This window comes from Corvus hawaiiensis, chromosome 7, assembly GCF_020740725.1.
Source record: "Corvus hawaiiensis isolate bCorHaw1 chromosome 7, bCorHaw1.pri.cur, whole genome shotgun sequence".
NCBI lineage: Eukaryota > Metazoa > Chordata > Aves > Passeriformes > Corvidae > Corvus > Corvus hawaiiensis.
Genome location: NC_063219.1, coordinates 9,636,040 through 9,649,646, shown reverse-complemented (window position 1 = coordinate 9,649,646; position 13,607 = coordinate 9,636,040). Strand labels below are relative to the sequence as shown.

At 39.7% G+C, this 13,607-nt stretch overlaps 1 protein-coding gene across 9 annotated transcripts in view; it reads right to left on the bottom strand.

Annotated features, from left to right (window-relative positions):
- The window catches only part of MYO1B (myosin IB), a 110,017-nt gene that overhangs the window by 55,943 nt on the left and 40,467 nt on the right, over positions 1 to 13,607 (bottom strand). For all 9 annotated transcript variants that reach the window (XM_048309242.1, XM_048309246.1, XM_048309245.1 and 6 more), the window contains exons 4-5: positions 5,576 to 5,670; positions 2,366 to 2,470 (exon numbers count right to left, since the gene is read on the bottom strand). In XM_048309242.1, coding sequence (XP_048165199.1) covers positions 2,366 to 2,470; positions 5,576 to 5,670 — 200 coding nt within the window. The remainder of the gene's footprint in view (positions 1 to 2,365; positions 2,471 to 5,575; positions 5,671 to 13,607) is intronic.

Below are 13,607 nucleotides of genomic sequence, written 5' to 3'. Positions count from 1 at the left end.
TACAATGAAAGTTTGTCTTCAGCTTGACCTAAACTAGCTTTCTGAATAGTTTGGTTTCAATTTCTTTAGCTCAAGTTTTATGACAATGAAAATTCTCTGAGAAAGGACTTCCCAGGGCTATGTTCAGATAGGCAGTCAACATCTTAGAGCATGGGCAGGACAAGAACTCAGACTGGGGGACAATTCCAGCTCTGAAACTCACACATTGTCCAAGCACATGGAGTCAAACAGGAGTGTCCACTCCATCATTAGGTACAGCACTCCTACTTCCAACAAGAGACTTTATTTATCCCAGTATTTATTTACATAGCATATATATATTTTCAAAGATCAAGTCAAATCAATGGGTTTTGGGCAGAAATAAATACATGCCTTTAGGCTTCTACAAACTTGCATGAGTAGACTTATTCTTGACCAAAGAACTAGAGCCAAAATGAAAAGTTTGTTGATCCTAAAGGCCAGGATAAGTGAAAGAATTGTTTTTAAAATCTTTATGCCCTGCAATAAATCATCTTTTCAACAACCAAATCTCTGAGCTGCATTTTCTTAAACGCAGTGCTGAACAGTAGAGTCATTTATAACTGCATGGAGTCAAGCACAAATGTTCCATTATAAAGCATGAGACACATTCCTTGGTTTTCCCTAAAGTTCATTGTTTCTAAAAGTTAATTTACAGTAGCAACTGTAGTTTTAAAAAAATAATCCCATAAGATAAATTATGCATATGTAACATTTATGTAATTTTCTTGCACTGCAGTTTGACTGAAACAGAGCTACATAACCAAAGAAAAATAAATCTGACCACAAATGCTTAATTTCTCTCTAAAACCTATATAAGCAGCCAGGCTTGCTCAGTTTTTATTCCTCATGGAATAAGCCAGTGTTCAACCTTCCAAAAAAGCTAAACAGGCACTACCAGCACACCAAGCAGAACAAATAGTACCTTAAAATGATAAGGCAATCTTCAGTAAGCCTAGCTGATTCCTCTTGCATTAAACCAAAGCTTCACAAACCAACAAGAAATCAAACACATTTAGCAGTCCCTGGGGAACAATCTAGCTTTGGCAAGAAAAGCCTCTGCACCCACCATGCCATTTCTGTCTATATCTGAAATCTGCTTCCAGAACAGAGATAAAACAATGCAGCTCTTCTCTGTGAACCCAAAACAATGGAAGGCTGCAATCCCCCCATTCAGCTCTAAGGGGAACACAGCTGATCATCAAAGAAAGGCTTATCCAGCACTTCCATTATTCTTAAACATCAGCATTTCATCCTTTCTTTACAAGTCTTTGCTTACAATTTCTGTTCTTTGTACAAAGACCACGTTTTAACCGTCCAGTTCCCCACTGCTCTCTGCCCACTTTCTTGCATTCCCTTTTCTTTTTTTTTAACTTTTCCCTCTGTTCTTGCTTGTAGAGTGCTTGTCCCCTACAGACTCCAATTCATCACGTATAAGCAAGGCAATAAACATAATGTTGACACTCAACAGTCTTTACAAACATCACATATGATCTGGCCATAGTGCAAAATTGTCTTTTGACAACTGACTTTGTCTCAGCCCTACAACAGCTTCGAGAATTCTGGGAAAGACTGAGCCAGGAATCGACACAATAGACCTAAATAAGTCAATGCTAACCAAGGAACTTCTGAAGGCAATTATTAGACAATGGGACAACACTGCAAGCTTTAAGGATCATATATCCTATCTCCAGGAAAAAAAAAAAAAACAAAGAAGATCTTGTTTCTGGCGGCCAACATCTTTAAAATAAAATGACTAATTAAAAAAATAAAAGTCTTTCATGGGAGAGCAGGAATGGCAGTTGTCAGGACAACAGGCCAACAGCCACCAGACCCAGGGAACATTAAGTCTCAGGGAACAACAGGAATGCATATGGATTGGCTTCGTTTTTTCTAAGATCCATTTCTTCACCCTTTTTTTTTTCTAAAAGAAAAATAATGTCTTACAGAGCTTGTTTGTTTACTAGAGACTATAATAATATGATTTGGAAGGAAATGAATCAGAGGGACTGAACTGAAGTCAAGTCTTTTGATACAGACAAGCATCATCAAGGCAGGGTAAAGAAAGGGTAAGCCCTCTGAGAGCAGCAGGAGGAGGAGGCTGGGAAGTATGACCTAACTTCCTAAGCTCTTCCTTCATGAGGGAAACCATTTTCTTCTCAAGAAAACCTACATGGAACTGAAAAAAATCTTGCAGCTGTATTCACATAAAGCATCTCCTATGGTTTTGGACCCCAAATAACAACGAAACATCATCAGGCACAGTTTTCCAAACCAGCTCAGCTGGAACACCAGTACACACACAGGTAATATGCTTGTACATGTACATGCTCTGTGAGATTCTTACCTTCAAGGACTGGATTTGACTGCAAAAGTTGTTCTTTTACTTGATTAACCTCTGCCCCTTTTCCACACACAGCAGCTACATATGACATAACAAGTTTGCTGGCCTCTGTGGGGGAGAGCCAAATAAAACAGTGATAAGCATTGGCAAAAAGGCCACAACATTATTCTACAGACTAAATCTCCGTCACATTTTCTCAATGCCAGACAGGAACGGTGAGCACATTCATCTCAGTTTTATCCTGCATTGTTGTACCATCTGGAAATGCAGAAGGAGCATACCCTGCTATGAGACCCATGCCATTACATCAGCAATTCTCTTGATTTAAACACCCATAGCCTCTACTGAAGCTAAAAGAAAGCCACCACTGGATACAGCACATTACCTGCTCCTTTTACATTTAGCCTCAGTAAGAGGCATTCTTCAAGGGAAGAACATTATCCCCTGCTGACACATTGGAAATGTTTTAATCTAGCCTGAAAATAAACAGTCTCAGGCAGTTTCAAGACACAAAATTCAATCAGTTTATATCAGCAGATACACAACAAGTGCAAACATGCAACACTTGTACACATGTAATTACAACTGTAATCTACAAGCAACTGAGTAACTGCAGCATCACATAACGTGCTGCAGTCTGTTTGAAAGTATAACCAACAGAGAAAGTGAAGCATTCATTTAAACAATGAAACTAATTTGGAGGTGCTTTTAACAAAGTCTGGAACAATTTTTAGACTCTCAAAGCTGGGTTCATAGGGGTGTCAACTACCCATGATAGAAACGAAGATCAGATAATCCATCCAACCCTTATGTTTTTGCTGGTCAGAAAAAAGCAGCTGGAAAATGATTCTGTTTATAAAGTGAGTCTGTGATGGTTACTATGATGCAAGACAGTGAAATTTGAGGCAATATTGGCTGATATACAATGTAATTACTAACAGCTGGAAACCCTATCAATTCAAGACTGTGGTCATAAAAAAATCATTACATCACATTTGTAACAGATCTTCAAAGATCTATTACAAATTTAAGGGTCGCATTGCAGGAAAGAACTGACGGATTAGATGCTATCCCTTGGATTTTGATTTTTTTTATTTAACCAAATTTGTTAGCATTGTATTACTATCCCATAATGTAGAGGAAACTGAGCAAACATGCCACACAGGGAGCAAGCAAGGAGCAAAAACTATAGGTGTGTTAAGAAGGCTCCCATCTCCTTTATTTGTGCCTCGAACAAAGCTCTCCTTTTTAAGACTCTGTTCCCTCCAGAGCTTGGAATTACCAAATTATTTAATTTGAGATATTTCCTAAAACAGTCTACATCTTTAAGCAGAGCCACTCAATCACTGAGAGAAGCATGCATCAAAGCAGCAAAAAAGCTGTAATAATAGTTCACACACAATGACTTCAATACAGGCTTTGAACATCAGTGAAAGAAAATAAAGGCCCTTTCTCTTTTTAGGAACTGCGTTTGGCCCAAGAAAGACACCAGGAAGGGAATTTTCACCCTAACATCTCAAAACATTTAAATACATCACTTGTTCTGGTGATGCACCATGTTTCCTTGCCCAGTGTTACTATCAGTTAATATGAAAAACATGCAGAGAAGCAAGAACAAAATAGGAAGCAAATAAACAGACCCAACCGATGACAGTTCAGTTTCAGTTCTTCTAGGGCAAAAATGTCAAATATTCTGGCTACCAAAACTTTAAAACACGGTTGTATAGTGTATCTGTACTAGGAGGTTTGTTTCCTTAACTCCAGGAACTTTTTACCCACCGCCCTGCACTACCACTCCCCTTTATTTTTAATGAAAACCTGAGTTCTCACCTCATAGACCCATTTCAGCAACAGCAGTTACATTAAATGTTAGAGAATATCACAGATTCCAAGTCGATGAATGACTTGAATTTCAAATCCTAGACAATTTTGTACTTACCTTTATAAAAAAGGAACAATTCATAATATTTCCCATATGGCTATAAAAATTACAGAATAGTCAAAATCCCTATACAAATCTGAATTTACTATTTACATATAGCAAAGTTCAACAACTCAACCTCTGATTCACCTTTCAAATGAATAAATCAATAATATGTGTACTTCAGTTGTATGAGGTGCTTGATAATTCACAGTTCGTGAGGCAATCAAAAGTTTAAACACCACCAGTACAGGACTCTTTTCTAAAGTCTGAACTTCGAGACAGAACCTCAGTCATATTAATAAGAACTTGGGTTTTTTAATCTGCACTTTTACTGAACACATTTTCCTGTTATTGAACTGTAAATAAGGATTATATTCAAGACCTCTCAATTAGATGCCACTAATCAAGGAGCACCAAAGATGAAGTCTGCATTTTATATTTTCACAAAAGTCTTGGAAAGCAACTTCTTGTAACCTGCTTTAAGTCTTGCTCAGAATAAGCACACAAAGCCCCGTATAGCCTCAGATTCAAAGGAAAAATCTCTCAAATTACTTGGAAACAGATGTATGCCTTCCTACCCGCTGCCTCTTTTGCAAGTCACCTCTGTTTTAAATTGCTGTCTTTGAAAATAACTGGCTTCTTTCTTTTTTAAAGTCTACCTAAAATGTACTGCAGTTACGCAATCCTCACTTGGTTTCTAACCTTCCAGTTGAAAAACTAGCAGTCGTTTTCAGGGAAATGTCAGCTTTGCCTAAGAAACTCAGTGTTCTGGTACACAAGCCAATCTTAGCACTGCAGTTGAGCACAGTGTGCAAAAGGCTGATAAAATTTCCAAAGTAATCAGCTACTGTTATTTCTTGTCCTTAGACAAATAGCATAATCCAGTTTTTAAAGGCATGTATTTATTGAGAGACAAGTAGAAGTAGCAAGTCTAGAAAACCCAGAGCATTCTGTTTTCTGTACCTTCAAGTTTCCCACCAGCAGAGCCTAAATGTTTTCTGGCCCTTGGAATATTCTGTGACAAGTCAGCATTACTTTGGTACAACTCTGGATACTGATGAGGACACTGTACTAACATGAAATGGGACTTAAACATGGTGACAGTGTGAAAAAACCACTATTTTATGTGAGTTCACACCTGCAGCAACAAGTGTAACAGCACCCCTTTTCTGCAATGGCCAGACACAAAGAGTTACTGACATCTCTCAACTCTTACAGACTCCAGCACCCCTTTGCCAGACTCTGAACAACTCTGAATGTTTTTTAATCAGGTCCAAACTGCTCCTTACCTGTTTTCCCAGCTCCACTCTCTCCTGTAATAAGGATGCATTGGTCTTTGTCCTGGTCCCTTAAAGACCTGTAAGCTTCATCAGCCAGAGCAAAGCTGCAAAGAAAGAAAGAGCCAACTGAGAATTAGAAAAAAAAAAAAAAAAAAAGAAAAAAAAAAAAACCTACCAAATACCAATGATAATTACAATCTGTCCTTCACACATCCAGGAAAAAAACCCAACCAATAAAAACCCAAAATCCTCCAAGTGCTAATGTTGCATAACTGATAAAAGCATTCATTTTACAGAATATAAAGATCCACAGAAGCAAAATTGATACTTTTTATCAGAGGCTTACTTAGACCTCCTCCAGGAACAAGCAAAGATAATCTTGAAGTTTTTCTAAAGACAGCAAAGTCAAAATAAAATAACAGAATTTTAGGGAAATGTAGCTATCTTTCTTCATTGAACAAAATGTCATATTCTTCACTGAAAAAAATGTCAATGCATCATCAGGGTGTGTTCTGTCTGACAACATCTCTAAGATAAAAGAAACAGGAGACCCCTGAGCAGTAACTAAAATGCAATTTCTGCTCAGTAAGAAGAAATCTCACAACCTTATAAAACACTGAGCATTTTACGCCTTTGAGTATAGCTGGACTTGTGCATGAATATGCAGAATTATTTCCCACTAACTGTGTTCTTAACCCACTAAGTGTGATGTCATGTAGGGAACCTAAAGAATATAATAAGAGCCAACAGATTTCCTGTACCAAAAATGTCTTTTCCTGGAGCTCAGAATAATCATGACCCCGAAACCCCTGGGCTGCAATTTGAATCCAGATGTGCTCTGCTGCCATGCAGCAACATATATTCCGGAGAAATGCAGATGTTTTATTTGTATTTAGTTTCCTTTAGTAGTAATTTTGAGACAGAATAAAGATTTTCCTTCAACTGCATCTTTCAATTAATGGAATGAAGTACTCGGTAAACTAAGCATTTTTCCCTTGGAAAAACTTAAACAAGTAGTATCTGTAAAAGGACATAAAAGCAAAATCCAAATAAAAAGGCACATGTGCATTACCCAATTAAAGAAAAAATATGATATCCAAACAGGGCATATTTTTACATGAAATAAACAGCTGTTCAACAGACCAAGAGCTTTGTTAGATTACTGCATCTAGTAAAATATTTAGTGTTTGTAGGTATCCAAAAGTGGATATTGTTTATTATTTACAGCAAAAAAACCCACGTATGAAAACCAGAAATGAACTCTCAGGTCAACATAAGATGCAGAATCGCTGCAGGTTCAATGCACTTTTTAGAAACTTGATTCTTTCTTCTACAACAGTTCAGGAACTTTGTATTCAGCTGATAATCGCAAACAGATCAAGTATTTGTTTTGGACAACATAGCTATATGGTGCTTTTTTCCACAGGCAACCACAGCCCCTTTATAGAAAAGCAAGCTCTTTGTCATGACACCAGTTAGAGAAAGCAGGAACAGTACAAAGCAAGCAGTGAGAGCCACACAGGGCATTTTTTAGAGGCTTCTACTGCTGCAGTTTGAAAGCTTCAAATATTAAATCTATATATCCCCAAATTAGTCCGTATTTATTGCTACTGCTGTCCCTTAGCTCCAGGCTTCTCTCCCCAAAAAGTTTATGAAGAGCATGACATGTTGCCTCCAATTTATCATCAGGTGCATGTGCAACACCGTCTTTTCTACTTCCTCACCCCTCACCTGTATGAGACTCATCTCATATTTGCTTATTTGGGTTTTGGTTTCGTTTGCCTATTTGGTTTCATGGTCACATCATGCTACCAGCCCAGCCACCCTGCAAGAGACATGGGTAACCAAGTGAGGGGCATTTTTAAAGGTTAGGAAACTGGTAAATGAAATACCTTGCAGCTCCTTTGCTACTAAGCAGTAACACCCTCCCCTCCCTCTCTAGGGCCTGCCAAGGATGCTCATGCCATCGTTTTGCCCCTCCTTGTGCCCCTGCCATCTTCTCTCCTGCAGCACATCTGCCTCCCCAGCTCCATGACCCGCCCAGGGCTCCACCTCTCTCACTGCTTTTCTCCAGCCTACTTTGTCCAAGGCACTAAATTACAATTCTCCTTTCTGGACAGATGGCTGGGCCATCCACTTAACACCCGTGATCAAAGGTCATTAACTCCTTTTGATACATATCCCATTGAACCCAGAGCAAGGCTGATCTCTCAAACCTTAATACTGCTGTGCTGATTGAAGCATTTGAACTCAGTAGTTCAGCTGGAGGTGAAAATGTGTTTACGAGAGAGTAGCAGGCTGTAATGTTTCTAGCATTACAACAAAGTCACATTGTGATGTGGCCAACACGCTGGAGAACCAGTAAAAAAAATATAAAATACTCTGCTGCTGCTGAGAGACCATGACACAATTTCTGGCACCCATTTCACTGTTTGGAGTCCAAGCTACAGTAGCAGTAACACTTTACCAGACTCTCTTACAGGACATATTTAGGAAATTAATAATATTTGTTGAATGTTGCTGCAGATATACTTGCAATTTGAAAAGTACAACAGCACTCAGAAAAGCTCATTCCAGAAGAGATTACCTTCTTTTTCATAAGGAAAAAATTAAAAGCAACAGGATGAAGATGAAAAAAATAAACTGCACTGAGCATTCATGGGCCATGTGAGACAAACTTTAACAATAATGCTGTGATTTCCACAGGTTTGACTGAGTGAAACTGTCCTTCAGCAAGAAGATAAGAGTCTAAGATACTTTTCAAATTTATAGACTGGATGGCTCATTCTGTGCCTCTTGTCCTTCAAACCATCTTGGCCATCAACTAGTTTTTCACTGTTGGAACAATTTTCTTGGCAGTAGTTTCACACTGGGAAATGAAATCAGCATCAAGCACAGAGAAAGTATTCTCTGTTGATATACTGAGTTACGAGTTAATCAGCTTAATACTCATTCGTCTTTTCTAATACACTGAATTTAAGTTTCTCAACAGCCCCTGTCAAAATGTATTTTACTGCTTGATGTATTTATCAACTCTGCCAGCACTGCATAGTTAAAGACACCAAATCAGGTGTTTTCTCCTTCCTCCACAGAGAAACAGAGAGCCTAGTACTGCAATGAGGTCTCTGAAGTTGGAGAAGAGAGGGGGATTTAGTCCAGTTCTGGTTTAATCCAATCTGGTCAGAGATGCTTGGCATACACTGTCATTCCCTCCAATCTACACAACCCACAAAGCCTAAAACTCCACCAATATGTCAAATATGATCTACTACAGACCAAAGAAAAAATAAGTCAATTCATTTCAAAAGAAGTTTTGTGTAAGTACCTATCAAAAGTGACCCAGCAGAAGTGTTCTAAAATCTACCACTGATGTTTCAACCACTGTTCCAACAATCCAACTGGAGGAGGAATAACCAAGAGTCTATTTAAACAACTAAGACTCGTCTTTCTGGCAGTGCATAAAGAGCATTAGCATCTTTATGTCAGTCTGAACAAAGATCTTTATCTCAAAGAAAAAGATAGATCTATTCAGATGTCACGTTGACTTTCACCGCACAGTGTTAACACCTCACAGCCCTTCCCTATTATCAACATCTATCTTTACAGTAACAGAAAACCCAAACAAAAACAAACCTTGAGTCTTTTAGTTCAAACTCTATCTGATCAAAAAAATAGAATTTCATGCTATTCCCTATTTGTTAAAAAAAAAATTTCATTTAAGGTCATTTAACTTTAACACATATTAATGGTGTATAGACCACAAAGAACCCTAGCCTTTTCCTTTTAGCAACATGAAGAGACATGGCTCTGTAACGTCAACATTTGCAACCATAGATTTAAACCACACACCACTCTTTGAGCCACCTCACAATTACAGAGCCTAAGTAAAATTTTAGAATAGTTTAAAAAGCAGTTATAAACCATGTGTTTCGAATTAGCTGATGAGTGTGTCAGCAGCATCAGTCACCATACCTTATAATAAGCTCTCCTTTGATTTTTAGGTTTTCGTGGAGGAAGATGACATTCTCTTACCACAACAAACACAGAAATATTTACTGGAGTTCTCTTTTAGCTAAGACTTAACTAAGAAAGCAATTTGAAATCAAAATGCCACCCACACCTAGCTCAGTAAGAAGGCTCTGCTTTTTTTATAGCATGGCCTGTTCAGCCACAAGCTCCAGATGGCCAGATCTGTCACAAAGTCCTAACCCAAAAATTTAACAAAGGGAAACAGCACAGCCCTCCAAGCAGGATTTCCAAAGGGCTCTGGCAATTTTCAGCATCTTAACAGCACTCTGTGCTTGAACAGAACACTGGAGTCAGGAAGAGACAGGAGCGAGGTTTCCACTCGCTCACCCTGAGACAAGAAGCAAGTGCTGCACTTGGACACTCCAGATTGCACTCGCAACTACAAAAGCCATAAAAACCTCGCTCTTACTGTCAGAAATTCAGCTCATAGGAGCAGCTTTTCTTTTCCTTTAAGCCAAACTCACCAGGGTCAGTACTTGCCAGATACTGGTACTTTTTCTGCTATCACTTCCATTCTTTCTTTCATTTTCCTTAGCATTCTCTATTAAAAGTAATTAGTTAACACTATTTTAAATTCTCTCCAATTGCTCTTCTCATGCACTAATAGAATCAATTCATTTCTTCACCAGCTGTTGCTTTGACTCAAGAGATTCTTGGTCCCCATTTCAGAGCATCTATTGCTTAATCTTGGCTATTGGCTGACAATTCACTTACTCCTTTCAAAGGAAATTAGGAAAACCTCTTTTCTTGACTGTTCCAATTCCTCATAAAGCAGAGTCCTGGTAGCAGGGCTCAACTGCTCAGGTACCAGGATTCATTTCTGCTCAAATGTGCCTAAACACACTGGCAGGATGCTAAAGGCCAGTGCTTATCAAAAACTATATACCACACTAGACTAAAAAGAGCAGCAGTGATATGTAAATTGCACAAGTGCTTTTAATATGAATTTTACATTTAATGTAATTTAATTATTTCAAGTTTAATTAAGAGCATCATTTCATTTCCTTCCTTCTCTTTCTGAATGCACAGAAGTGCTCAGTAGCAGGGTAGCAGCCAACAAATTATTTCTTTCCCTCATGACGTGCAGTGGGAAAACATCAGAATTACCATTTGCTTGGTACAGTATAAAAATTCAAACAACCTGAGTTAGGAAGAGTAGAAGCAGATTTCATAAAGTGCTTTGAGACTTTATGTTGTAAATCATCACTATTTGCTATATATATTCCCCCACCCATTGAAGCTCAGTGGAAAATTCACCATTCAGGAAAAACAACTGTAGGAGACTATTTATAGTATTAGCTCATGGTGCAGAATCATTTAATTGCCCCAAGGATAAAAAGTGTATTCCCATTTTCCATAATTACAAACTGTCTCATGTTCAGCACTTTGACACACTTGAAAAGAAAAGGTTGATTAGCCTGCCACTGGAGTGAATAAAATAACAGCTGAATTGATGGAGCATCAGCTAGGATAGACCTTCACAGGCAAGCAGCTGCTCTTTCAAAAATGCCAATCAGGGGAAAAAAATAAAACAAATTTAAACACCAGGATAAAGAGGTGTGCTAAGACAGATGGAAAGCCTTTGCTCCTATTCATATCCTCCAGTTTTGTTTTCCTGGTGAGCACAGAAACCTGTTTTATGAACAATACTGTGTGGTAATACACACAGCAGAAGGGTACCTCCTGCACAGGCCTCCTCACTTCATTATTCACGTGAGCCCCTGTGATGTTATTAGAGGCAGAACAAAACCCAAAGCTGTGCAAATCAGCCCATTTGATTTGTAAGAAGCAGCCAACATTTACAGAAGGGAAGGGACAGAGAAAAAGGGAGGGGGAAGAGGACAAAGCCACTCTTAATTTTCAAGAATAAAACACTATAGCACACAGGCTGAAATTAAGCCAGAGAGATTTATTTTCTGGTAGACTGGGAATATAATATACTCTCTGATGCTCATATATACACTGCAGGCTTAGCAGAAGACTTGTCTCAGACCTACAACCTGAGGTCTGGACTAAAAAAAAAAGTTCTTGTGGAAAATCTTATCTTTCTCAGACTGAAGCAGATTTAGGACATGTTCAATGAACTTCAACTCAAAAAAGCTCCCTACAGAGAGGTTCAGACAATGCTTCTTCCCAAAATACTGTGCCTGCACAACCTCCCAGCTCACCAAAGCCCGGTCCTTTTCCCTCTCGCAGGATGGCACACATGCCCACTCTAAGAGAGGCTTTATCAGTTTTAATCACTTCCTTTTGCTGTAAGCCCAAAAGAAATTATTTCTCTGGGTTTTTTTAAACCAGCTGTGATCTTTCCCCAGCACTGTACAGAAAAGCCAAAAACGCAGCCATTGATTTTCTGCCTATTTCAACATCTAAGGCATCTCGTTAGAGCTCACATTAATATGATGGAAAACAAGAACATAGGTTCCTTTTACCAGGAGCCTATGACCCAGCTGTTCCCTTATTTTCCTTCAACCAGTGCAAAACAAGAGCTCTGTAGCTGAGGATGACCATGCCATTTTCCAACCCAGACTACAAAATAAATTCTCCCTCTGAGTTTTAGCAAGCCTGGTAAGCATGCCCACATCCCATCCCACAGCTCCATCCTGTCAGCTGGCAGTGAAATACACCCAGCAGACCGTCAGGACAGTGGCCTGGGCATGGGCCCAAGGTTGGGTCCTCCAAAGGAATGCAGGATAGTGGCAGAGGGCAGCAGCAGGCAGAACCCTGGTGCTGCAGGTAACCAAGCCACCAGGCCCGTCCCCTGTCTTGGTGACATGTTTATCATGGAACACCAGGTTGGGTTGGGTATTCCAGGGCACACCAAGCTGAAGTGATGTGGACCAGTGCCAGCTGTGCACACCGTAAACACCTGCAGCTGCCCACAAACAACAGGGATGGCTCGTGACCTAGTCTGCCTAAAAAAGGGAACTAAACTAGCAAACTCCTGTTTGGAGCAGGCTCATGTCGGTCAAAGTGAAGATATGCATAAATCAAGGCGGGGCAGGGAAGCAAGTATCTCCTTGCTTTTCAGAAGTGCAACTTGGCTTGGATTTCCCCTTGACTAGTCCCATTTTCCTTGAAATTACATCAGCCAGCTAGATGGCACATAACCATCACCTCCTCACCCATACCAATGCTCAGCCTGAACCAGTAACTCCCAGTTCCACAGCATTAAGCAGATGAGTTTGTAACTCTCTCACCCCACACACCAGGCTGCATTACCCAAGGCAGACAACCAGCTGCTACACGGTCACACAGGAGGACACAGACAGGCCTCCCACAGAACAACCCCAAGTCAGTCTGCTGTCATGTGCACAGCAAAGATTTCAAGTTTCTCGAGGGAAAAGGCATTTCTGTTTACAAAATCAATAATTTTATTAGGCTATGATATCCTTGAAGGGAAGTTCAGGGAGTGTTTCCTACTGTTTCATCAAAAATCAGATTTAGTTAGATGTTTATTTGCTAGGATGAATCAGCAATTGCATGATTTGATGACTACCTAAACCAGCCAAGTCCTTATACTGTGTGTTTCTACGGCAAAACTATAGGCTGAAGCTTCCTGGTAGCCATATTCTGCATCAGAAGCTGCAGGTTTTTCCCTGAGCTGCCGTCCCAAATGCACTACAGGAACCTGCAGACACCAGGGGCGAAGCAGCCCCATGGCACAGCAGAAATGCTGATGGCAAGCTCCTCATTTTTCTCCACTGAACTTCTAAAGCTTTCCAGTCCCTGAGGGTGGGCTTGAAAAATTTGGGATTTATTCCACTTCCCTGGTTCAAATAGAGCAGCAAGGGGTCAGACAGCTGAACAGTAAGGGAAGAGAGGGGCAAACTGATTTGCCATGCTTGGCTTCTGTCAGAGCTTAACTAGAGGGCACAAAATTATTTAAAATCCCAGTTTACTGTTTCATCTACACAGAAGGAGATTTGAACTGCACCTCTGAGCTCTTGCACATGTGTGGAAATGAAGTGCTGGTGGGACAGGGAGGAAATAGGGAGCAGGAGAAAACAGC